This window comes from Hippichthys cyanospilos, chromosome 17, assembly GCF_059441005.1.
Source record: "Hippichthys cyanospilos isolate Australia breed blue-spotted pipefish chromosome 17, RoL_Hcya_1.0, whole genome shotgun sequence".
Classification (NCBI taxonomy): Eukaryota; Metazoa; Chordata; class Actinopteri; order Syngnathiformes; family Syngnathidae; genus Hippichthys; species Hippichthys cyanospilos.
The window spans coordinates 6,877,546-6,901,615 of NC_142385.1; the positions used below are offsets into that span (position 1 = coordinate 6,877,546).

The 24,070-nt window shown below is 37.5% G+C and overlaps 2 protein-coding genes across 2 annotated transcripts in view; both read right to left on the reverse strand.

Moving 5' to 3' along the window:
• lrp2b (low density lipoprotein receptor-related protein 2b) overlaps positions 1 to 13,997 on the reverse strand; it is a 50,929-nt gene extending 36,932 nt beyond the window's left edge. Inside the window, exons 1-21 of the mRNA XM_088439270.1 lie at positions 13,934 to 13,997; positions 11,274 to 11,384; positions 11,077 to 11,199; positions 10,882 to 10,998; positions 10,704 to 10,814; positions 10,087 to 10,203; positions 9,866 to 9,982; positions 9,100 to 9,243; positions 8,643 to 8,759; positions 8,441 to 8,569; positions 6,509 to 6,678; positions 6,202 to 6,425; positions 4,572 to 4,778; positions 4,300 to 4,502; positions 4,093 to 4,233; positions 2,410 to 2,619; positions 2,145 to 2,337; positions 1,855 to 1,980; positions 1,349 to 1,479; positions 1,117 to 1,254; positions 759 to 1,037 (exon numbers count right to left, since the gene is read on the reverse strand). Coding sequence (XP_088295396.1) covers positions 759 to 1,037; positions 1,117 to 1,254; positions 1,349 to 1,479; positions 1,855 to 1,980; positions 2,145 to 2,337; positions 2,410 to 2,619; positions 4,093 to 4,233; positions 4,300 to 4,502; positions 4,572 to 4,778; positions 6,202 to 6,425; positions 6,509 to 6,678; positions 8,441 to 8,569; positions 8,643 to 8,759; positions 9,100 to 9,243; positions 9,866 to 9,982; positions 10,087 to 10,203; positions 10,704 to 10,814; positions 10,882 to 10,998; positions 11,077 to 11,199; positions 11,274 to 11,384; positions 13,934 to 13,997 — 3,172 coding nt within the window. The remainder of the gene's footprint in view (positions 1 to 758; positions 1,038 to 1,116; positions 1,255 to 1,348; positions 1,480 to 1,854; positions 1,981 to 2,144; positions 2,338 to 2,409; positions 2,620 to 4,092; positions 4,234 to 4,299; positions 4,503 to 4,571; positions 4,779 to 6,201; positions 6,426 to 6,508; positions 6,679 to 8,440; positions 8,570 to 8,642; positions 8,760 to 9,099; positions 9,244 to 9,865; positions 9,983 to 10,086; positions 10,204 to 10,703; positions 10,815 to 10,881; positions 10,999 to 11,076; positions 11,200 to 11,273; positions 11,385 to 13,933) is intronic.
• A 2,066-nt stretch (positions 13,998 to 16,063) lies between these two features.
• muc13b (mucin 13b, cell surface associated) lies at positions 16,064 to 22,658 on the reverse strand. The gene is made up of 12 exons (XM_088439339.1): positions 22,533 to 22,658; positions 20,813 to 21,607; positions 20,592 to 20,714; positions 20,263 to 20,372; positions 20,140 to 20,198; positions 19,913 to 20,073; positions 18,653 to 18,784; positions 18,452 to 18,497; positions 18,341 to 18,378; positions 18,136 to 18,223; positions 16,848 to 17,130; positions 16,064 to 16,771 (listed from the first exon to the last, which is right to left on the reverse strand). The coding sequence occupies exons 1-12, from the start codon at positions 22,579 to 22,581 to the stop codon at positions 16,556 to 16,558; spliced, it is 2,100 nt and encodes a 699-aa protein (XP_088295465.1). The 5' UTR covers positions 22,582 to 22,658; the 3' UTR covers positions 16,064 to 16,555.
• Between the last annotated feature and the right edge of the window lie 1,412 nt (positions 22,659 to 24,070).

Consider the following 24,070-nt stretch of genomic DNA (forward strand, 5'->3'; position numbering starts at 1 on the left):
TTGCTTAAATCATTCGTCAATATTATAGGAAAACAAGAAAAAGAAAACACTGGCATTTTTATATATATACTGCGTAAATATATATATATATATATATATATATATATATATATATATATATATATATATATATATATATATATATATATATATATATATATATATATATATATTACCAAAAAAAGAACAGGTGTGCTTGTTTTCCCCAAATTTTCAATGATTAAATATATTTTACAGCTATTTAAGAAAAAAAAATCACCACACACTTTTATCTCACATTCATCTGTTTAAACACTCTCATAGTCAAAAAAAAATGTAGAAAAAAATGTATGAAAAAAAAAAAACTATTTTGAAACAGCGATGGCGTGATAGGTGAACCGCATTATAGCATGGGAACAGTATTATAATACTTTATTAGTTTGCCAAAATGTCGATATCACGTTAGAAATTTTGTCATTCAAGAACTGAAAGACTGAGTTTAGAGACAAGTTTAGAGACGATCAAATTGGTTATAATGCATATTAGATTCTTTTTAAAAATGATCAAACAAAACTTGATATCTGCACTAATATCTTTTAATTCCTCCAGATGGTACTCTTGGTTCAAAAAGACAGTGTACTAGAAATATTTTTAAATCAAGAGGACTATCTATAGGAAAAAAAATGAATGAAGAAGCCTTACTTTTCAAAGACTAGTTCTCGGCTTTCGCATTTTGTGTCTTTTTTTCTCATCGCGTTTGATTGCTTGTATTCCTTCACCTGTAATGGTGCAGTTGGCCTCGTCGGATTTATCCACGCAGTCCAAATAGCCGTCACAGCGGTAGGAGTTGGGCTGACATCGTCCCTCGTCGCACTCAAAGGAGTAGTCCCCGCAGTTGTTGTCCGGCGGGGGGACGCTGTCGTCCTTGACGCAGTCCTGCTGATTGACCTGCAACTTCATGCCGTACGGACAGCCGCACACGCGGCTGGAGGATGGCGTCGGGAAGCAGAAGTGGCTGCAGCGCCCGTTTGGCACAGAATTGCAATGGCTACTGATACCTGCGAGGATAAAATATCGGTTTTATTTTTTTTGCCTTTTTTCATCTTTGACATTTTCCTCAAGATAGTGTGATCTTACTACTATGGAGGTCAGCTGTGTAGGCCTTAATGTTCATAATGTCGTTGAGTCCTCGTCGGATCATTAAGTTTCCTCCTCCATCCCTTTTCCTCATCTTAAATATCGCTTTTGTCCTGGTATCAGCCACATAAATGTAGTCTGCAGGGTACATAACATGTTTTACGATGTATTTTTTACTCTCTGAAGAAATAAATGGTAATGTTTTGTCAGTCGTGTAGAGAAAGAAACTGACCTAAATAAATAGTCAAAGAGTAAGGGTTTGTGATCTGGCCAATGTCGGTGAAGGTCTGCCTGTTGTTTCCTTGGATGTCAATGTGACCGATCTGATCCAAGAGGGCGTCGACCCAGTACAGGCGGTTTTGTCTGTTGAAGATACACAAAAATAGTTCTGCTTCACCCATCCCCTAAGCACTAATTGGGGATTTGTAGAATCGGAGTCACAGTTTTTATAATCCACCGTTTCTTATGTCGTAGATAGATCCTAAATTAGGCATGTGTTTGACAGTTTACCATGGTGTAGGGTTGCACAATTAATCAGTTTTAATCGCGATCACGATATTGGCTGCCACAATTAAGCTGATCCACGGCGATATTAACATTTAAAAAGTCAAGGACCTTTTTGATTACAAGTCAAATCAAGCACAATATAGAGTTGTACTACGGTGACACCGTGATAATTTTGCTCATGTTTATCACACCATCGGAATCTAATTTCGGCCTAATCCTAAACTTGCTTACTCATAGTCCAGGGCAAGTCCATTCGGCCACCCAAGCGTTGTGTTGACCAGCGGGACCGCATTGCTGCCATCAGGGAAGGCCCTCATGATGACTGCCGGACGATACCAATCAGACCAAAACAAGTAGCTGCACACATTAATAATTAGAGGACATTTGGGTTAATGTGTATGAATGGGAAGTACACTGAAATTAGATGGGGGATTTTTCACACTGACTATTTTGATGGTAAAATTGAATTCAAACAGATGGCACAGACATATTTCCATGAACATCAAATAATGACGTCTCACCCAGCACCGGGATGCATTGCAATTCCTTTCGGGCTCTTCAATCCTGTGACGATGTCTCGCTGGGACTTGTCAGTGATTCTGAAGGCTGTCACCGATCTATAGGAGCTTGAGGTCCAGAATAAAACCTTGGAGGTCCAGTCATAGGCCATGGCATTGATGGCTGAAGCCCTGTAGCCTGTCAAAATCTGTTGAACTGAAAGGGGAACAACAAATACATCAAAATACAGATAGATGCATCCGTACGTTTTTTATGACGGTTACTTACCGGTCCCATTGCGGTTAGACTTATAAATAATGCCCTTGGACCTGTCGTTGTAGAAAATGGCCTCCTCATTGCCATCAAATTCCACAGCAGAGCCGGAAAATGACTGGGCGAGCCCTGTGAGAGGAAGTGTGATGTCCTCTTGGAGAGAAATGGAGAACGGGATCCCTCGCACCGCCATGGACGTGGCCAGCAGTAAATAGTTCTTCACCTCTGTTCAACACGGAAACATTTATGAGTTTTGAGTACATTTTCCATAGTGAGCTATCAATGTCTGCTCTTAGCCTTCTTGCTTCATTGCTCTCCAGGGAGTAGGCGGAGGTTTCTACCCAAGATTACTGGTTTAGCATGTTTACCTGTCCCCATGGTTGTTTAATTAGATTTCAAACTGAATGAACACACTTCAGGGGGTTATGTGAGATTTTAACAGAGTTTCTGCAGGTATCAGCAAGTCTAATTTAAAGCCATGCTAGGAAAAATACACAGAAAAGTAGATTTTTCTTTTCAAATTGAGAGCACATAAATTGTAACATGTAGTAAGTTATATATAATACTGTAAATTGTGTTACACAGACTCCTTTGTAAGACGTTGTGTACCTTTATTTCATTTAGAATTTTGCGAATGTATTGACGCGATTTCTGGCAAACAAGCGAACGAGACAGCAGTCTGTTTAAATTTGTATTCTTTTTTTCCATCAAAAAATGCTTTGCACTGTTATTTGCAGGTACTTTGTAGGGCTGGGCTATAAATCAAATTCATTTGAATAATTTGTTAATTTAAAAATGAACAATTTGAAAATTAGCTAAATAGTGAAATTGAGATTTTGCACAAGTGGCAGAATGCTAGTTTACAAGTTATTAAATAATTGTTGTACTTAAGCAAGCTATACATAGACAAGCTATCAATACATTTTGTTGCACAATCTATGCATGTTAAATTTACTTACGATTATTGTAAAAAATGATTTAAAACTGCTTAACATTCAATGCCAGGGACGTAATTTCACGTTTTTTAAGAGTCCAGACATTCGATCCCTGATACTTTAAGAAAGCTATGTTTCTTTTAAATAAATGCTTGTTGGGTTTTCTGCTTGAATCTTTTTTTTTTTTTTAATGGGAGTGTGGGGAGTGGGAGGTGGGGGGGGGGGGGGGGGGGGGGGGGGGTGGTATCTTGCCAAACCTTAGTACTTGGCTGAAAAAATGATTTCACAGGTGGCACAAAATAACAAACAAAAAAAAATGTTGGACAACCAATGACATAGATCAACTAAGTGTATGTTTTCTCTGTGGATTATGGAACAAATAAATGACCCAGTCCAAAACTAGGTCTTTGAAAATAACTGCTTTTTATCTGGACTTTGAAGTTAACTGAGGTGCCACTCACCCTACTCATAATTACAATACAATATATATGTGATGCGTTTTTATAAAATCAAGGTTATGTCACAAAGATTAGGTTCTCTAAAAAAAGAAGATAGATAGCTAGATGGATGGATGGATGGATGGATGGATGGATGGATGGATGGATGGATGGATGGATGGATAGATAGATAGATAGATAGATAGATAGATAGATAGATAGATAGATAGATAGATAGATAGATAGATAGATAGATAGATAGATAGATAGATAGATAGATAGATAGATAGATAGATAGATAGATAGATAGATAGATAATCACTCACTGGAACAGGTCCGAAGGTCAGCATCCAGGTCGTAACCATGGCGACACTTACAGCGGTATCCCAGGCCATCATTGTCGGTGCGGTGGCTCAGGACGCAAATGTGCTGACAGCCGCCGTTGTGACGACCACAGGGGTTCATCACTGTGGGAGGACAAGAAATGAGGCTCTTTTGGATTGACGGTTTTGACGGTCTGAGGTTTTCCTTACCGAGGGGCTGCAGAACCGAGTGTGAGACAACAATATGGCCCGGTCGGTTGGCAGTACGATAGAGGACCGTCGGGCTGTTGCCGTCGAAGCGGTCGGCTCGCACCACGCCCATCTTGTTCCAATCCGTGAAGAAGACGTGGTTCTCAAAGACAGCCATCCCGAAAGGGTGCGGAGCCTGGGTCGCACCATTGAGCACAATTTTCCTAAACCGAACACAACAGAACCATCAAAAAGTGAATGCCAAACTGAAAGAATCTCAGCGTGACGCTGACCTGTCCAAGCCGTGATAGGTGACCGTTTCCACTGTGTCAAAGTGGCTGTCGGACCAGTAGACCCTTTTTGTGACAATATCGATGCTAATTGCAGTCGGCGTGCCCAGTCGGGTCTTCACCAGCTCAACGCGGTTGCTGCCGTCCATGAAGGCCCGTTCCAGCTTCATCTGTTCCTTGCTGACACCCATGTCAGTAAAGAACATGTAACTGCAAACATAGATGCAACGAATTCATGTGGATGTCCAATGAAACACATCCATTTCCAAATATCGGATTCTTTTAACTATTGGAGGCCGAGTGCCAATACCAGGAATTTTGTATCTGCCGATAACAATATCAGCTTCTCACTTGTGGCCGTTTTCGATCAGGAATTAGAAATTAGAAATCAGAAGAATAGAAAATGGACAATTTCTTGCAGTTTTAAGAAAAATTGGTAAATTGGAATCTACAGGTCTATCTTTAAAAATTAATTATGAAATGTTATGTATCAACAGGACTAGCGGTATCAGGACTAGCGGTATCAGGACTTGGTATCGGTGACGACTCGAGAATCGAAACCCTCTACTAGTAGTAGTGTGGGGAAAAAAAGGATCCATCGTATCGAACATCCATATTTGAAAAAAAAGAAAAATCAAAGTGGCAAGTTTTGCATGAAAACATTACAATATATAAAAAATGTGTTGTTGCTTTAAAACAAAATCTGTGGCTGGTCTGACAAAAACAACATTAATTATTAAAAATAAAACACAAACTTAGCTGCTACTGTACTGAAAGGATTTGATGTGTTAAAGCAAAAAATATATTATTCCATTAATTATTTCAACATCTTTATAATGAGGATGACTTATGGTCTCTTGAGGTTATAGTGTGCACTTTTTAAAAACACTGTCATTGCTCAAAAAGTAAAAATGCATTAAAATCTATTGTTATTAATTAATGACGCACCAAAGGTCCTCATATAATCATCTCAATTATTAAAAATGGAAACTTTTGGGGTGAAAATAACACACGTTGTGTTTACGTCTTGAAAAAAAAAATTAATGAACAGCATAAAAACATTGAAAAAAATATATGTATATGTACAAACATAATACCTATAGGTAGATCGGAAAGTATTAAAAAATCTGATGGGATAAAAGTCAAAATATATATATTAATTTAGAATTTGCTTGACCATTTATCAAGAATTTTAATGTTTACCAAATGCTGAGGTGCCCCAAAGGTTAAATTTGAAATATGATTTCAATAAAACAAATACATTTTAAAAAGGAAAAACTGTATTTAATGGAAATTACAGAACTAATGCAATTGAAAATAATAACAGAAAAGTCGTTATAGTGAAAAATGATGATTTTTCATTTACTTTGGCAAAATGAAACCTGACTAATTAAGTCTAAAAAGTCATTTGAATGAATATATACTATGATTGAACAGGGGTGTGTAGACTTTTTGCATACACTGTGCATTTAAAAATAATAGCCAGATTAGGATTCCAAACAATAAATATTACTTAAAATAATGAAACAAAAAGCTGTTTTAAATCAAAAGAAAAAGCCAACTGAGTGCAAAAATAAAAACTTGCCTTGGCTAAAAGCAAGTCCTTGTGAAATGATTTGAAAGGTCAACGTACCCCACAGTGGGGTCCAGGACGAGGCCATGAGGACTCTGCAGGTTCTCAGCAACCAGCGTGACCCGGTTCCCTCCGTCAAATTCGCACATGTCGATGCGCTCCACGGCGGCCTCCAACACGTACAGCTTGAAGTTGATCCAGTCCACGGCGAGGTTCTGCACATTGTGGACTGCCGCAGTCAGAATTTCCTTAATGTCTCCGCCGTTATAGTTGGCAGAATAAACCTGGTCAAGGAGGAAAAAAAAAAATGGGTATTGGGGTGATGATACTGTGCAAAATCTTTGAAAAGTCAGACAGCGGGGCTGACCTTTCCATTGTGCGTGTCACTCCAGAAGATGGTCTCGCTATGCCGATGGTAGGCCACGCCCACAACAGTATTTTTCCCCTGAGCCGCCACCAACGTTCGAACGTTTCGGCCGTGCACGTCGGCCATCATCACGTCTCCTCCGTCGGTGAAAATGAGATGCGGCATTCCATCTGGTTACACAAGTTGGACACAAGCATATATTCTTTATCTTCCGTATCGATCGCTCTTGCTCGCTTACAGTGAAAATAACGATTGAACACTGTGATTACTATTCTATTCTATTTATCCTTTATTTATATATTACGGTATTTATTCGATTTATTTTTCATATTATTAATATGCATCAATCAGAGCAGCGCTACGAATTTCGTTTGTACCTATATACAACGAAAATAAAGGCATTTCATTCTATTCTGATTTTTGTCAGTATAATGGCTTAAATGTATGTTGAAATACCATAAAGACACTAGATGCTGTAAACAGAAACGTGGTCCATCTGATATGTAATCCGAAGAATGAAAGTTGAATAATTGTAATATTGCCGTTAATTGCGGTTGATGGTGGCTGTTTTTTGTTTACCTTCATGACTACATTGTATTAGACTGCCCCTGGTGGCTAAGGCATGCACATCAGAAGGAGCAGCTCAACAAAATGAAGTGAAGTATGTAATTATGGAGCACAATCTGTATAATGCAAGGGATGGGCTGCATAGGTCTAATTCCCATCTTATTTTTCTTGCAAGGTTTCCCAAGCTTTTTTTCAATGTCAATCTCCTGTGACATATATTGAAAATGTTTGAAATATTTGTTTCAGACAGAAATTGCATCACTAATGGCATCCGTATAAAACTTAAAAAGAATAAAGGCATATGATATTTTGCAAAGGAGTAACTAACACAATTTGGCAATAAGTTGACTCATGTTCCAATAAATTTGCTCTCAATTAGAAAAGAAAAATCTACTTTTCCTGGCATGACATACTAGAATTGCTGATAGCCACAGAAACCCTGCAAAAATCTCATGTACATACTCGTAATTTGAGAGCCACTATTCTATACCAAAACATCAAAAAGCCCCGAGGACAGGCAAACATGCTAAAACAGAACTCAAAGGTCAGAGGCATAAAACATTTAGGACGGCAACTAAGCAACTAAGCAGGAAGGTAAGGACAGACAGTGTCAGAAAAACAAAATAAAGGTATATACTGTTTTGCAAATGAGTCATTACAACATAATTTAGCAATAAGTTGCTTCAGTTGTTCCAATTAATTTGCTTGTAATTAGAAAAGACGAATGTGCTATTCCTGTCATCAAAAAAGCATTACATTTTATTTGTTGATTTGTGCAGAAACACTGTTACAATGTCACGATTCTCCAAGGGTACTTGGATTGTGAAGCCTGCTGATACCAGCCACTGATAGTCAAGGCAAGAAATCTCTGATCTGATATCCAGTAGTTCTTGGTAGTTTTTTGGGTGAACTGCGTTTTGTCTAACACATCAGTGAATCATCTACATCAACATGTTTTAAAATTTCATATATCAAAAGGACTAAGGGTAATGGCGTAAGAAAAAGTGGATTCAAACACCACCACTCTTTAAATTCTATTTATGTTATTACTCTATGTTTTATAAGGTACAATGCCACAGAGTGATAATCTTATTAAATAATTTATTAAACAATTACGTTGTATTTGTTTGAAATGTAAAATTTCACATATCCTGAGACCCAGCCAATTCATTTGTGTCCAATGTTGTGGTTTCTCTCAGCAAGACAGAAAAGTGGCGTGCACCCAACTAAACACATGAGAAAGGCCAAGATGTCCTCTGGTGGCCACACAAGGACTTAGTAGGATAGCTCCAATGAGTCCAAAGAAATAGACCAAAACCTAATGTCCACTTGCTGGGTCTCAGGAGGCTATGCAGAAGTTACTACCTGAAAGATTGGCTTTGCAGATGTGCTCCTGCTCCAGGATGTATCCATTGGCACAGCTGCAACGGTGCGCCCCGGGCCGGTTTTCGCATAGTTGGTCACATATTCCCCAGATTTGACAGTCATTGTAGTCTGCATGCACAGAAGTCAAATCAAATGTCATTTCTCCAACTGTCAAACAATTTTCTAGATCATTCCATCGTACCTACGCAGGAGCGACTATCGTTGCCTACAATGAAGCCATCCGGGCAGTAGCAAGCGCCACCCTCTGGCGACACATGGCAGAGATACTCGCAGCTTAAGGCTGAGCAGCGATCCAGGCCTGCGGGCGATGTCAATAAAAGTCCAGTTTACTGACACATCCTGTTAAATGGCTCTAATCATCTGCTGAGGTGTCATTATAATTCTATCATGCGCCACATTTGAAGGCAATGAACAAGCTCCGACCTAGAGAAAGGTTAATGTTAAACCAAGCGTTTGTAAAGTTGCGAGCCATTATATCAAAACATCAGCAGCTACCGTCTGAGAAACGTTTATGGGGGACCTATAAAATGTAGATAACCCTTGGACCTTCAATTTAGCGCCCTATGAAAGTTAGGGACATTCTACTGTGGACATTCCTTCTATCTTGGTCCTGTGATGCACGAAACTTCAAATCTTACTGCAGGTTTTCCCAACGGTGGAGTTGCTCTCATCTGTTCCTCCGGGACAGTCGGCTTTCTCATCGCATACCTTTCCCACCGGGATGCAAACTGTGGAGCCCGGGCAGCCCCACTCCCCAGGGTAGCAACCACGGGAGTTGCTGTCTACAAGAAACATTGATCTTTGTTAAGCAACACAGGCTAAAATAAAAGACTTGGCAGCTCAACATCGAAATTACAGAAACTATTAATTACATTGCATTTTACAAAGATAAACAGTATGTCAGAAAATCAAGGTTGAAATATTGGTCTGTATTTTTCCAATTAATTTCTTTCACTCCATACTTCCGGGAAATCCAATTTTGGGAAAAACTCAAAACACATTTCTGTAGTGTAATATTCAATTTAATTCAGTTTCATGCTTCAAAATTAAGAATTTAATAGAAAACGGCGTGAAAAATGCACCAAGACTGCTTTGATGTCTTCGACATTGGTTCTTGGTTTTTCATCCTTTTCTCGCTCGCTTCCTTGGAAAATGTGTGGTTTTAAACTGTATATTCATTACACAACTCTAAATGTTTCCATACTACTTAATCTGTGCAAATGATATCATTAGTATCAGTATATATAACAACATAATTCAAAGAATATCAGTAGACAGTTCGTAAAGCTTTTCTGACTTTTCTATTGACTAGTTTTCAACAACAGGTTATAATGATGTCCTGAAATTGTGATTTTTGTTTTAATGTGCAAACTCAAGATTTTTGAAAAAAACAATTCTGCTTACCACATCCTTTTTCATCACCGTTGTCCCCGCAGTCATTGAACTTGTCACACACCCAGTACTGAGGAATACAACGGCCATTCGTACACGTGAACTCATCGCCACTACAGCTCTGATACGCTGCAGAAAAAAATAAAAACAAAATAATAATAAAAAACAGGCTGGGGTCACACAAATTTTTCCGAAGCAACTTGAGCCTCCAACGAGAGTTCGCTTGGCCTTACTGCAGCCTTGCTCGTCACTATTGTCCCCGCAGTCATTCCAGTGGTCGCACATGAAGAAATTTGGGATGCAGATGCCATTGTTGCATTGAAATTCGTGGATGGAGCAATGATTGACGGCTGAAAAGCAAACAGAATGATTAATGACAAGTTCGAATTGCATTGAATCATGTTGAAAGTTTTTACCAATAATTTAAAAATATTGAAAATGTTTGTTTGTAAAGAGTACGTGTTTTTTTACAGTACAGTCCATCAATTTCTCAACATTTTTTATCTTGCAGATTAGGTCACACGTTCGTCACCAGTGGTTATGTTCTTGAGTAAAATGGTGGTTTGTGAACCCCGTACCAGTGTACAAACTATAACTCTATTTTTTAACTATGAAAATGAAAACATGAACGCTTTTTAAAAACATCTATTATGGCCGCTGTGTCTTCCTTGCTTGTCAATATTTTGTAAGCTATCATTTCGTAACGACCACTACCGCCACCTACAGGACATAATTACAGTTCTATGTAGACAATACTAGCTACTGGTGCGGACAACTGATTCATTTGACTATGGAGATCGGTGCTTTCCTAGATGTTCTTGTTGTAATTAGTATAAAGTTCTTTACTCACTGCAATTATATTCGTCTGAACCATCCCTGCAGTCAAGGAGTCCGTTGCAATGCTGTGAGTTGTCGTAACAAGCCCCATTGGCGCACGTCTTCTCGGTGCACTGTGGGTAGTCTGGGAAAAACATTAAAACCGTAAAAAAAAGGGACGATAAGCAATTTTTATCCCAAATTGATCTTACTGCAATTATTTTCATCAGAACTGTCAACACAGTCCTTCACATGGTCACATTTGTATTTGCCAGGGATGCACTGGCCCTCCTTGCAAGTGAATTGGTCCGGGCTGCAGGTTCGACCGCCTGTTGGGGAAAAAGAAAAAAAAATCAAACTGGGATTTTAGATAAACAAAAATCGGGTCATCCTGTATTTCTCCATACCACATTCTCTTTCTTCGTCAGAACCGTCATTGCAGTCTTTCTCCCCATCACAAACGAACTGAAGTGGGATGCATTCACCGCTTGTCACGCATTTAAACTGCTGTGAGCTACACGATGGAGTAGCTGTCAACGCAAGCATCGATTACATGAAAAATAAGTGCTAAAAAATGGATTCCCATTCAGACATATATACTCACGGCAGTTGAGTTCATCCGAATCGTCCGTGCAGTCTTTGACACCATCGCACTTCCAGGCGATGTCTATGCATTGTCCACTGGTGCACTGAAACTCCCCACTTCCACAACTCTCTGTCGGAGAACACACAAAGCGTGTTTTGTTTTATTTATTTATTTATTTATTTTTACGTAGGACATTACACACACAAAGATATGAATGAAACATCATGAATGACTGACCAACAATTTAAGGCCAAGTAAAAAAGGGAGACAGAAAAAAAAGTAAAGTTATAGTTTGGTTGTATTTTCATTTGAAGTGCAATATAATTGCTTTTTTCTTAAAAAAATCTTTTGTTTAAAGGCTTTATTTTTATGTAAAATACATTTTAATGTACCATTTGTGACATTTAAGCACAGTTAATACTCAAATCATGTATACCATTTACAATTAGCGTAGTTTAGCTGTAAATAACTTTTAAGTTCAATAAATTAGTATTAGTTAATACTTGATAACACTATCCAAATATTTCTTTAGGTATTTAAATAAACAGGTAGAGGTTTGAGTGGGGTAAACAATTAAGAGTCCGCTACTTGATTTGGTTGAGTGAAATTATAGGCAGGTGTTAACAGTAAATCATTTAAATAAAACTATAATACATAAAATGTAATAAATAAATAAATTGTGCCTGAAATTGAAATGTCCAAATGCATTAGAATGCCCTTCAGGTCACGCGTGCATCATGACAACATAATAACAATAGTCATCATCATCATCATCATCATAATACAAGTCTCAGGTAATTAGGATTCCAACGATTTATTTAAGGAGCAATGTTAATCTTGACGTCCAAAAGAATGACTCAGGGTAATGTTGAAATTGCATTAAATTTTCACGATGGCCTAGAATGATGTGAAATATTAAATGCTGTTTAGAAATTAAAATTCTTGCCTCATTTTTGATGCACAATTTGCTCCACCAGGCCACTGAACAGTATAGTTGTTGTTAATACCGTGGTACCTGAGGTTTTAAGGGTTTTTGGGAGTGGTATTCATATAAAATGATCAAGAACCACAAATTAATTCCAAAGAACCAAACAAGTTAAGGTCAATGATTCGCTTTGGATTTCCTCTCAATTTTGGACCACGGGGTTTTGTTTATGGTGAAAATGTTTACAACGGCAGTTTATGGCTGTTTCTCTCTCAAAACATGTGATTTTAGTAGTTAATTCTTCAGAGTGAATGATCAGTCTGTCTTTATAGTCAGACTGAATCAGCAAATCGTAAATGTAATATGTGTACTTTGGATCTGTCAACCATATGAGCTTGTAACCGCACTTATGTGAAAAAAACATGCAAGTGTATATAAAGGTGAAAATGTCAAATTTGCAACAAGGTTCATGTCACATTTCAGCTGGATTATGCTCATAAACTTTATTATTGAGTCAGCCAGCTCTTCTTCATTTACCTCCAACTGGGTCAAAATTCCATTCTAGTGATGGGAAAATGAAGCTTCATGAAGCACCTGTTTTTTGTTTTTTTTTAAACTGCTCTAGATGATGCACTTGGTTGAAAAAAAAACACCAATGCAGTGGAAATGAGTTTAATTCCTCCTGCCTCCCCGAACTAAGAGGATTCAAAAAATATAACGTGTGCTTCATGAAGCTTCGTTTGTCCATCACTATTCTGTTTTGTTCAAATGGAACATGCAATGCGTAGCACAGAACTCCAGTTATGGCCTCAGTCCACTAGCTGTCTGAGTATTTTATCATCCTCCTTAGAGCCAGCCTACTCATTTGTGTCTTCTGTGGTGTCCATGTTGTCTCAGCAAGACAGGAAAATGACTTGCATCAGAGCCAAACTCAGGAGGCATCATTAGAAAAGTCAAGGTGTTCTCTACCATGCACACTAGGACTTTGTACCTGAAATGTTATAAGATAGAAACAAGAAACAAATGTCCACTACAGTGGACACAAATGAATAGGCTGGGTCTCAGGAAGATATGATCTTTAGAGAATAGCTCCATACAAACACAGCAGTTCAAAAATTTGCGGTCACTTTTATACAAATCCTCCTGAGACCCATCCTATTCGTTTGTGTTCACTTCTGTGTCCATTTGGTCTCAGCAAGACAGCAAAATGAATTGCATCCCAGCCAAACACTTGACATTATCATTAAAAAAAAAAAGTCCAGGATGTCTTCAGCTAAGCACAATCGAATTTAGGACTAATGTCCACTTAAAAAAATAGACTGAGTCTGGAGAATATGGTGAATTTTTTATGGTGAAGTCTTTTATTCATTTTTCATGTCCATAAATGTCCTTAAAAACTATGCTTTGACATGGATGGTTGAATTTTATATCATAAGCCATTCAAGTGGTTGTGAGATGATCCAATTTTAACATCAATTGTGTGTACACACAAACACACTTGCAGTTTTGAACTAAAACATCTTCAAAATCATTCCTAATACAATTACTAATTATAAATGAAATCATTCATAGATGAACGTAAACATTTTTAGTTTTAATCCAATGATCATTAAAACATTGTTAAAATTGTTAAAAACGTAAACTTCATGTAAAGTTTAGCACTTGAGCACTTAAATACAACTCTTTTGTTAATGTTTTAATATTTTACATATTATATTCGAAAATAAAATACAATCAAAGATCCATCTCTTACTTGTTGCGTGAATCCCTTGAAAGAGCAGAAGAAGCAACAGAAGTTGAAGACCCGAAAGGTCCATCACTGATGAATACTTAGATCTTCCCTCTTTATTCGTTTGACTTAAAATTGGACTTCTACAGAAAAGCAAATCATGTTAACCGAGGTAGAAAGATGGAGATGTACTGTGAAGCGCAAGGAGAGGCAGACCAATAACAATCTTTTGGGGGAGTAAAGCCTTTTTTTATGGCTTGCCGGGTTGACATAAACTTGATCGAAGATGAACTTTTACCTGTTGGCATGTTGTCTGCATCAGCACTTTTGAGTGTTAACAAGTGAAACAATAAAAATTAATGGGAGTTGTTTGAACAATAATGCTACATTAAGCTAGCAGAATCTTGCATTGGAAAAACATTATTGATTCAAATTAATGACTTAAAAAAAGGATGCAATTGCTCTGGTACACATACCTTGGTCACCAGGGGGCAGTATAATGCATTCATAACAAAAACAAAAGTATTGTTATATTGCCTGCCTGCATGAGTTGTTCCACCATTTGTGTTAAATTGTCTATTTGTTACACAACATGCAAACCATACACACACACACACACACTATCTATCTATCTATCTATCTATCTATCTATCTATCTATCTATCTATCTATCTATCTATCTATCTATCTATCTATATATATATCTATATATATATATATATATATATATATATATATATATATCCACAGATAAAATTACAAAAGAATTACAAAAGAATGACTTTAGTGTGGAGCTCTATTATTTAGATTTAAATGTAATTAGGAGGGAATGACTTTAGTGTGGAGCTCTTTTATTTAGATATAAATTTAATTAGGAGGGAATGACTTTTGTGTGGTTTTGTTTTATACAACATGTTACAACATCCTCAGTAAAATTCCTTTAGGTGGGACTCGTAAAATTCCATTTATAGGCAAACTATTGAGTTATCGCACCTTTCCTGTGAGTTTTATAGCATATGACCTCTTTTAAGGCACCAAAGCACAAAGGTATATGGCTTACATTTCTTTTTCTTCTCCCTCTTTCACCCATTAATCAATTTTCAGCAATGCTTATCACGGTGTGTCTGAGCCAAAATTGAAGAAAAACAAACATGGCATAAAATAATTTGCATTTTTAAAAGTGTACATATTAGGACATTTAGATAGTATTCAGTAAAAGTCATCCTTTTGTAACGTGTGTCGTCCACAAAAAAATGACGTGATGGTTGTTATCGGGAGTTATGCATTACAAAAGTAATGTAATTACTGTAATGCTTTACTTTTTGCATTACGCACAAAAATCGAGGAATATTTTACCCGATACAAATAACAGTAAATCGTGTTACAATGCATTATAAAATATAGACACCGCAACCGCAAAACGCTCCCAAACCCTATAAATTGACAGTACTAATTAAAGCAGTTGATAACATGTAGGCAGTTCATTTGGTTGCCTTAGGACGGCGCTAATGTATTGTTGGAATGCAGAGCGCTTTATCGGTCGTTTTTGTACGTTTTATATCACATATACATTGAGTAATTCAGTAGTAGTATAATGCCTTACATTTCAAATACAGAAATATATTAACGTAATTACTTTGGAATGACAGTAATAAATAATAAATACTGCATTACAGGTAACAATACGATCTTTTTTTTTTGATAAGTCACCGTTAGATAGTGTCATGGTGCAATTATTGTTACGTCCAATAAAAGTTCAGACGAAACTGAGTACATTTTTAATTTTGCGAAATTTAAATGCTGTGCTAATTATGAACCCGCATTATGTTGCGGTGTTTTAAAATTTGGAGTAGTCTTTGAACAATTGATGTTGATTATTTTTGGATTAAAGTGATATGTTGGTCGTGAAAAAAACAAACAAAAAAACTTACCGTCACATTTTCAAGTTATATCTTTAGAACACTGGCGCCCTTCTGTGTCTAAATAAATAAATAAACAAATAACTAAATAAATAAACTGCTTCCACAAGCGAAAAGTTAGTGCTAAAATACACACTTTGGTTTGATTTACATGGAAAAATGTCACGAAAGACTGAACATGTGTTTTTTTTTTAAACCATTATTAAAAAAGACAATGGTCATCAAAAACAAAATGTAAAGTGTGTGATGCATGTTTTATTTACGGTATCTCCCTCAAGCAAACTTCAGCCACGACATAATATGATAGAACAGTTCATTTTCTTTCCCGTGTGTCCCAAATTAATTCTTAAAAACTTTAAATAATATAAATGGCAGATAATTATGACCTTAAGATGCATTTAAATATCAAAATGGGTGCAGATAATGATAATGAAGTTGAGAGACAGCTGTATAAGTGTTCACTTAAAAAAAAAAAAAAAACGATAAAGAACAGACGGTACATAAAGATTAGCATTCAGAGCATGCCTCATACATATATGTGTGCATGCAATTTTTAAATGCACAAAATTGAAACATAAAACATGGAAGACATAACGAGGACAGAGAGCATTTCAAATCTTGAATGCTAGAGAAGCTCGACTGGTGTTCCCCCTGGCACCATGTTTAGCACCCTAACATATTTCCTCCACTGCAAAATCCCTCGACAGTTTTTGGGAAAAATGACTCCTCAGTAGTTGAACGGCCTTTCATTGTCATGTGAATAGCTCGGGTTGTTTCGAGCGTAAGGATTGGTCTGAGCTCGATCCTGGGCATACGGGTTGTTAGAGGATCTGGATTCTGAGTAGGGGTTGCTCAGGGGTCGACTTTGGGCGTATGGGTTGTTCTGGTTGCGAGGCCGTGAGTACGGACTGTCGTTTATGTCTTCTGCCGTGTCATTGAGCCACTGTAATTAAAAAATAATACGTTATTTTTGGTGTTTATTTCTTGCTCAGATTTTTAAAAATCATTTGAATACTTACAGAACTTTTCCCCTGAGCCACTGAGCTATGGCGGCTAGTGGTCGGCGTCATCTCCAGGTTGCTCCCGCTGTCCCAAGCATTGGCGGCTGTGGCCCGTGGGATCCTAGGAACCCCTCCATTGGGGAAGGGTTTGACACCTTTCGTCGGTTCAATCACAACCAGAGGCTCCTGGTGATTGGTTGGCAGGGTTGTAACCAAGGGATCCTTATCGGAAAATTGGATCGTGTCGGGATTCCTGGTGTCTGACTTGCTTTTTTTTTTCTTGGAAGATTTCTTTGGGGATCTAAGAGGATAATTAGAGGGATTAGGCAAAATTATGGAAAGGAAACAATAAATGCCAAAAGATAATTTTACACATATAAGTGATCGAGGGATCAGTTGTGTTTATTGTTGGAGGTTCACCCCTTTTCAGTATTTCGTGATGATATTGCAATATACCAGATAAACAGTTCCATCGTCCATTGGTTCTTAAACGGGGGTATTAGGCCTACGTTAAAGAATTTCAGTGAAATTTAACAGGATTTCTGTACGTATCAACAAATATATTTTATATGAATGGTGTCTTTTTCTTTTCAAATTAAGAGCCAATTAATTGGACCATGAAGCCACATTGCTGAATTGTGTCATAGTGCCTCCTTTGCAGATTGTTTTATGCATTTATTTTGTCAACATGCGAGAAAAAAAAGTGAGATTTTAAACACGGTTTTTGTAGGTAGCAAATTTAATTGAATGTTTTTTTTTGTAATGGAACTTGTAACAAATGTAATAGCTTTTCCAACTGTATGTACAGTACACATGGTTAGCCACGGAGCATATATATATATATATATATATATATATATATATATTTTGGAAAACAACTAAAAAAAAAAAAAATTGAATCGCAAACATTGGTATTTTTATTGGCCCTTTTAACTCTTTTGCTTACTTGTTCACAAATCTGGTTAAGTATTTTATTGATTTTTTGGACACGATGGACTACAAATCCAGTGTGTGTTCTAAAAATGAGATTTTTCCAAGAATATTGAAATATGACCTACGCAATTTAACGCCGTAAAATTTAAATTAAATATAAACACACACACACACATAAACACGCACACAAACACAATATATATTGCACATTTACCAAAATAGCGACACACTTTTCCGGCAGGGGATACTTGGCTGAGAAAAACTCATTTTTTCTCATATTTCATAAGGGGTGCATCATTGAAAAAGAAAAAGGTTGAGAACCACTGCTTTTGCCTACCGGGGTTGATTTATGGAAGAAAAAAAAAACGCTCACCTGGTAGACGTGACGATTAGAATGATGAGTGTGATGAGCAGCAGTCCCCCTAACACGGAACCAACGACCACCAAGGCAAGCTTCCATGCTAACGACAACAAAAGCAGAATTTTGGTTTCAATTTGATGGCATTTTAGGTTCCTTTATCCAGACACTTTATCCAACAGATACAACAGGGAGTGAGAGTTATTGGGTTTTTACTCACATTCGGCGCAGTTAAATCCAGAGTAACCAAATGGACAGCTGGGAAAAAAAGAAGAGCATGTTATTCAAATGTAAACATTTTAGAGCATTTTATACCGATGAAAGCACCTACTTCTTACATTCCCGATCTCCATTGGGGATCTGACCACTCGGACAAGCTGCAGAAGAAAAATATTTTAATAAATGGCCATATAAATAAATTAAATGAAAATTGTAACGGCGATGTGACTGTGAATGAAACCATGGGTGAATAAACTGCTTGAAAGCATCCTGTTTTTTTCATGTTGCTGCCATCCTTTTTTTCTGCACTTACCAACACACGCTCTCTGGCTGTAGTTTGTCATAATGTAATCCTTCAAACAGCTGCAAGCGAAATCTCCGCTGTCTCCTGCTGAGCATGTTGTGGTTTTGTCATCACAGGGTTTCTTAGAACACAGACTAGAGTCTGGTAGAAGTTGGAAGAAAATGGAAAATAAAAACAGTGCTAGTCAGAACACGTTGGTGCAACTGTTACACATTTGCAAAATATATTAGATTAGATTAACAGACAGATTAGATAAATAGATAGGCTATATTGAAAGGCGGGTTTCAAAGTAAGGTCCTGAAAAAGTTAGGTAATTCTAAGTAGTTACTACTTGGTAAATAGGTTGCTGAGTAGCCACTAGCTTGCTAGATAAGTTACTGAGTAGCTACTAGTTTGCTAGATAGCGTGCTATGTAGCTAGTAGTTTGCACCATTGGTTGCTATGTAGCTACTAGCTTTCAAGAAAGGTTGCTATGTTGCTACTAGGTTGATGGGTAGAAGTTGCAAGGTGGCTATCTTGCTATATAGCTAGGTAGCCAAGTAGCTAGCTTGCTAGATAGTCAGGTGGCTATGTACCTAGCTGGCTAGACAGATAGGTTTCCAGGTAGCTAGCTTGCTAGATAGTTAGGTGGCCATGTACCTAGCTCGCAAGACAGATAGGTTTCCAGGTAGCTAGCTGACTAGATAGATAGGTTGTCAGGTAGCTAGCTGGCAAGACAAAGGTTTCCAGGTAGCTAGCTGGCTAGACATATAGGTTTCCAGGTAGCTAGCTGGCTAGATAGATAGATTGCAAGATAGCTTGCTTGGTTGCTTGATAGATAGATTGTCAGATAGCTAGCTGGCTAGACAGATATGTTTCCAAATATTTAGCTTGCTAGACAGATATGTTTCCAAATAGCTAGCTTGCTAGACAGATATGTTTCCAAATAGCTAGCTTGCTAGACAGATATGTTTCCAAATAGCTAGCTTGCTAGATCGACATGATTGCCAGGTAGCTAGCTCTCTAGATAGGATGCCAGGGAGCTCACTTGCCAGACAGGTTGCTTGGTAGCTACTAGCTTGCTATATTGCCAGGTAGGTTCCTAGCAACCTAGCCAGATAACTAGACGCTGTATCTAGCTAGCGAAGTAGCATAATAGCAAAGTAGTTTAAGTTAGTTAATAGCCAAGTAGCAAAGTACATTAGGTTAGGTTAGGGTAGGGTAGGTAAAGAGAATGGATACACAGTGAATATCTGAATAAAGCTTTTTAAGGAATTGCAGTAAGCATACTTGTGAAAGTTGAATTTGCTAGAGGGCAGGCATCACATTGAGATGCGTTGACTAGGGCCTTCACAACGTCCTGTGTTGTGACTTGAGCTGATGTCTGGAAGACCATCTCCACAGAAGCACTGAGACCAGGCCTGCCTTGTACTTTTAGACTTCCAATTTTGCTATTGGATAAAGTTAATAATTTTAGAAGCACGAAACCACACAGTGAAGTGATTTCTTTGACTCACTTGAGTTCCAGCACAAAAGAGCGAGAGTATCCAGAAATGGCATCGAAAGCGAAATCAATCTGTGTGGCAAAAGGAGAATACATTAAAAAAAAAAAAAGACATAAAAACATTTCCATGTTTTACCTGGTCAGTAATTTGTTTCGCAGCTCGTTGAAATGTGGGAGATGTTTTGTTCTTCATTTCCTCTTCAAATGCTAACCCAGGCACTTGCAATTGTCCAGGGAAGACTTTGGCTGAAAACATAATTTAAATAGTTAATTAAAATAATTTAACAAATTCTGCATTTCTTGGTATTACTCCTTGCTTCATTTACTGGCAGCTTAGTCAAAATTGATTTTTTGACTTATGTATGCTCAAGCCTTGACCACAAAAATGTATCTTTGGCATCAAAAGCCATCACTGACAGCGAAGTACATACACAAATTATTTTTACTTCCACCACCGTTACTCACCAGTCTCACAAAGCTGGCTGTCCTCGTTGAAATATTCACCGGCCATACAAATGCAGACGCGGGTATTATTGGCACGAGGCTCACAATCACTCCTGTCAGGACATGGTTGTAGATTGCAGATATCTAGAGTAAAAAAAATACAATAAAAAACAATAAAATAAGACTTACTTGAAGTACATGTTGAAATACTATTAGAGTGGATACAGTACTGGTTGAAGTACCTGGTAGCTCTGTGGGCACAGGACCTGTTGGTGGACTGACAGAATCAGTTGAGTTTGTAGAATTGTCATGCGTAGGTGTTGTTGGGTTTGATGGGTTGGTCGGATTGACTGGTGGGTTAGTTGGGTTGACTGGCCCAGCTGTGGTTGGGTTTGGTGGATTAACAGGCCCAGCTGTGGTTGGATTTGGAGGGTTGACCGGCCCAACTGTGGTTGGGTTTGGTGGGTCAACAGGCCCAGCTGTGGTTGGGTTTGGAGGGTTGACCGGCCCAACTGTGGTTGGGTTTGGTGGGTTAACAGGCCCAGCTGTGGTTGGGTTTGGTGGATTAACAGGCCCAGCTGTGGTTGGGTTTGGAGGGTTGACCGGCCCAGCTGTGGTTGGGTTTGGTGGGTTGACCGGCCCAGCTGTGGTTGGGTTTGGAGGGTTTACTGGTCCAGCTGTGGTTGGGTTTGGTGGGTAGACTGGCCCAGCTGTGGTTGGGTTTGGTGGATTAACAGGCCCAGCTGTGGTTGGGTTTGGAGGGTTGACCGGCCTAGCTGTGGTTGGGTTTGGAGGGTTGACCGGCCCAACTGTGGTTGGGTTTGGTGGGTTAACAGGCCCAGCTGTGGTTGGGTTTGGAGGGTTGACCGGCCCAACTGTGGTTGGGTTTGGTGGATTAACAGGCCCAGCTGTGGTTGGGTTTGGAGGGTTGACCGGCCCAGCTGTGGTTGGATTTGGAGGGTTGACTGGCCCAGCTGTGGTCGGTCCTGGTGGGTTGATCGGATTTACTGTGTTAGGTACAACTAGCTCAACTGCATCTGCAACAAAAGAGGCAACAAAAAAACATTAGAGATTGTGATGCGTTTCCTTCCACAATTAATCTAAAATAATCTTTTAAAGGTTTGCCTTCATCTGAACCCAAACATTTATGCAACACATTTTTGGTTGTTCTGTGTTAAAATAAAGCACGTGACACCGGGGAGGACAAATTTAAAATATGCACATAAGCACTTAGCTCATGCTTTGTGAGGTTCGGGTTTTGGCACACTGTCCCCGGTGGTATAAATTGTAATGATGCCTCAAAATATGGGCTTTTCATCTATCCATTTTCTATTGCCACTTTTCTGCATATCTACTAGGGTTGCTGGCTTACTGGTGCCTATCCCAGCTGTCTTTGGGCAGTAGGTGGGGGACACCTTGGACGTTGCCAGCCAATCGCAGGGCTCACAGAGACAACCATCCACATTCCACACACCAAATATTCATAATTTTCCTTCAGTCACCTTCAAGATACGAGCAAAGGACTACATATATACGATAAGGATCACAAAATCCAGTTAAAGAGTGAAAACATGCTCTTTTTCCAAGATCATTGAGGCTTTAGGGCAAATCAAGCCACCCAGTAAAGCAAACAATGTCTGGAAACGAGCCTTCAGAAAAAGGGAGCATTTAACAGATGGGTCATAAGGTAGTATCTGATTGCTGTTATCAACATACTGGTCAAATATTTACACAGTGTGCACTTATACCAAGTTTTTGTAAAGGGTACATTGGTAAAAAATAAATAAATAAAAAATAAAATAAAAACTTGAATGCCAAGGTAAACAACTATTGTATTTTAGCTTTTCACTTTTGAGAAACATAAAATATTGAGAAATTTGCTTTGGATTTGAAAAAAATCTGCCTTACATAACGCCAATAATGCCATATGAAAATAATGAAGAAATGAATAATGTTACTTACAGGCAGCAAAGAGGCAACAGACAAGGGCAAGTTTCAATTTTGGTGCCATGCTGAAAAAAACAAAACGATATTTTGTAGAAAAACTAAAGAAGGATTCGCAGAGAGTCCGAAGTCGAAGAGGCTTCAGCGCCCTCTCACCTTAGATGATGACGACTTGGCTATTGGACTCACTTTTTAATCAGTAGCCACTCCTTCAAGGAGGCTGGAAACGTGTTCTCTTGCTGTGAGAGGTAACTTCCTGGATGAACCACTTGTTCGTGGCCATATATTCGACATTTGTTTTATTGTGTTAGTAAACAAAATGAGCGCGCACATCAGCATTCAAAGGAGAGTCATATATATATATATATATATATATATATATATATATATATATATATATATATATATATATATATATATATATATATATATATATATATACATCAGCATTCAAAGGAGAGTCATATATATATATATATATATATATATATATATATATATATATATATATATATGTTTACACATTTGTTATTATATACACCATATTATGTGTGCATGTGTGTGAATGTATAGTATGTACGCTATATACGCTATATACGCTATATATATATATATATATATATATATATATATATATATATATATATATATATATATATATATATATATGTATACACCATATTATGTGTGCATGTGTGTGAATGTATAGTATGTACGCTATATATATATATATATATATATATATATATATATATATATATATATATATATATATATAAGTATATATTAGTAAAGAAACAGATATAGACTCACATAATACACTCACACTGATAAGTTGCGTGTATATACAGCGTACATACTATATATTCACACACATGCACACATATAATATGTGCAAATGAGTAAACATTTGATATATATACACACAATACATATATAATGCATATATATATATATATATATATTTATATAAAATTGTTTATGTGTGTACACGCACACAAGTACAGTATATACATACAGAACATACAGAAACACACACACACGACTTATCAGTACATTTTGATGTGTGATTCACTGTGTAATGATTTGTTGAGGCAGGTTACATCAAATAAAAACTGGTTTTTATTTTTTTTTTGTTTTTTATTAATTCATTATTGATTTTCGCAGTATAACATCGAACAAAGATGATCTCAACTGCTTAGCTAGCTGCAGTAAAACTAGCACTGGTCGCAACACTGACACTATTTTTGTCTACCCATCTTAACCGTTGTTTAAATTGTGTTTTAGCATTAAGCTAACTATAAAATAAGAGTTCACTAATCGCATTAAATTATATTAGATCAAGGGGGTTTAAGTGTTCTTTAACAAACATTGGTTGAAGCAAGGTTGGCCGAGTAAATAAGGAAGTTAGGACCGACAAAATCATACAATTAACATTTATTTATTTACGATATTGACATACTTAGTAATGTGTCAATGCTATATATAGTAGCAGCCAACTTCCAACTTAGTTCCTCAATATACAGAAACAAAAGACTTTTAAAAAGCTACATTTT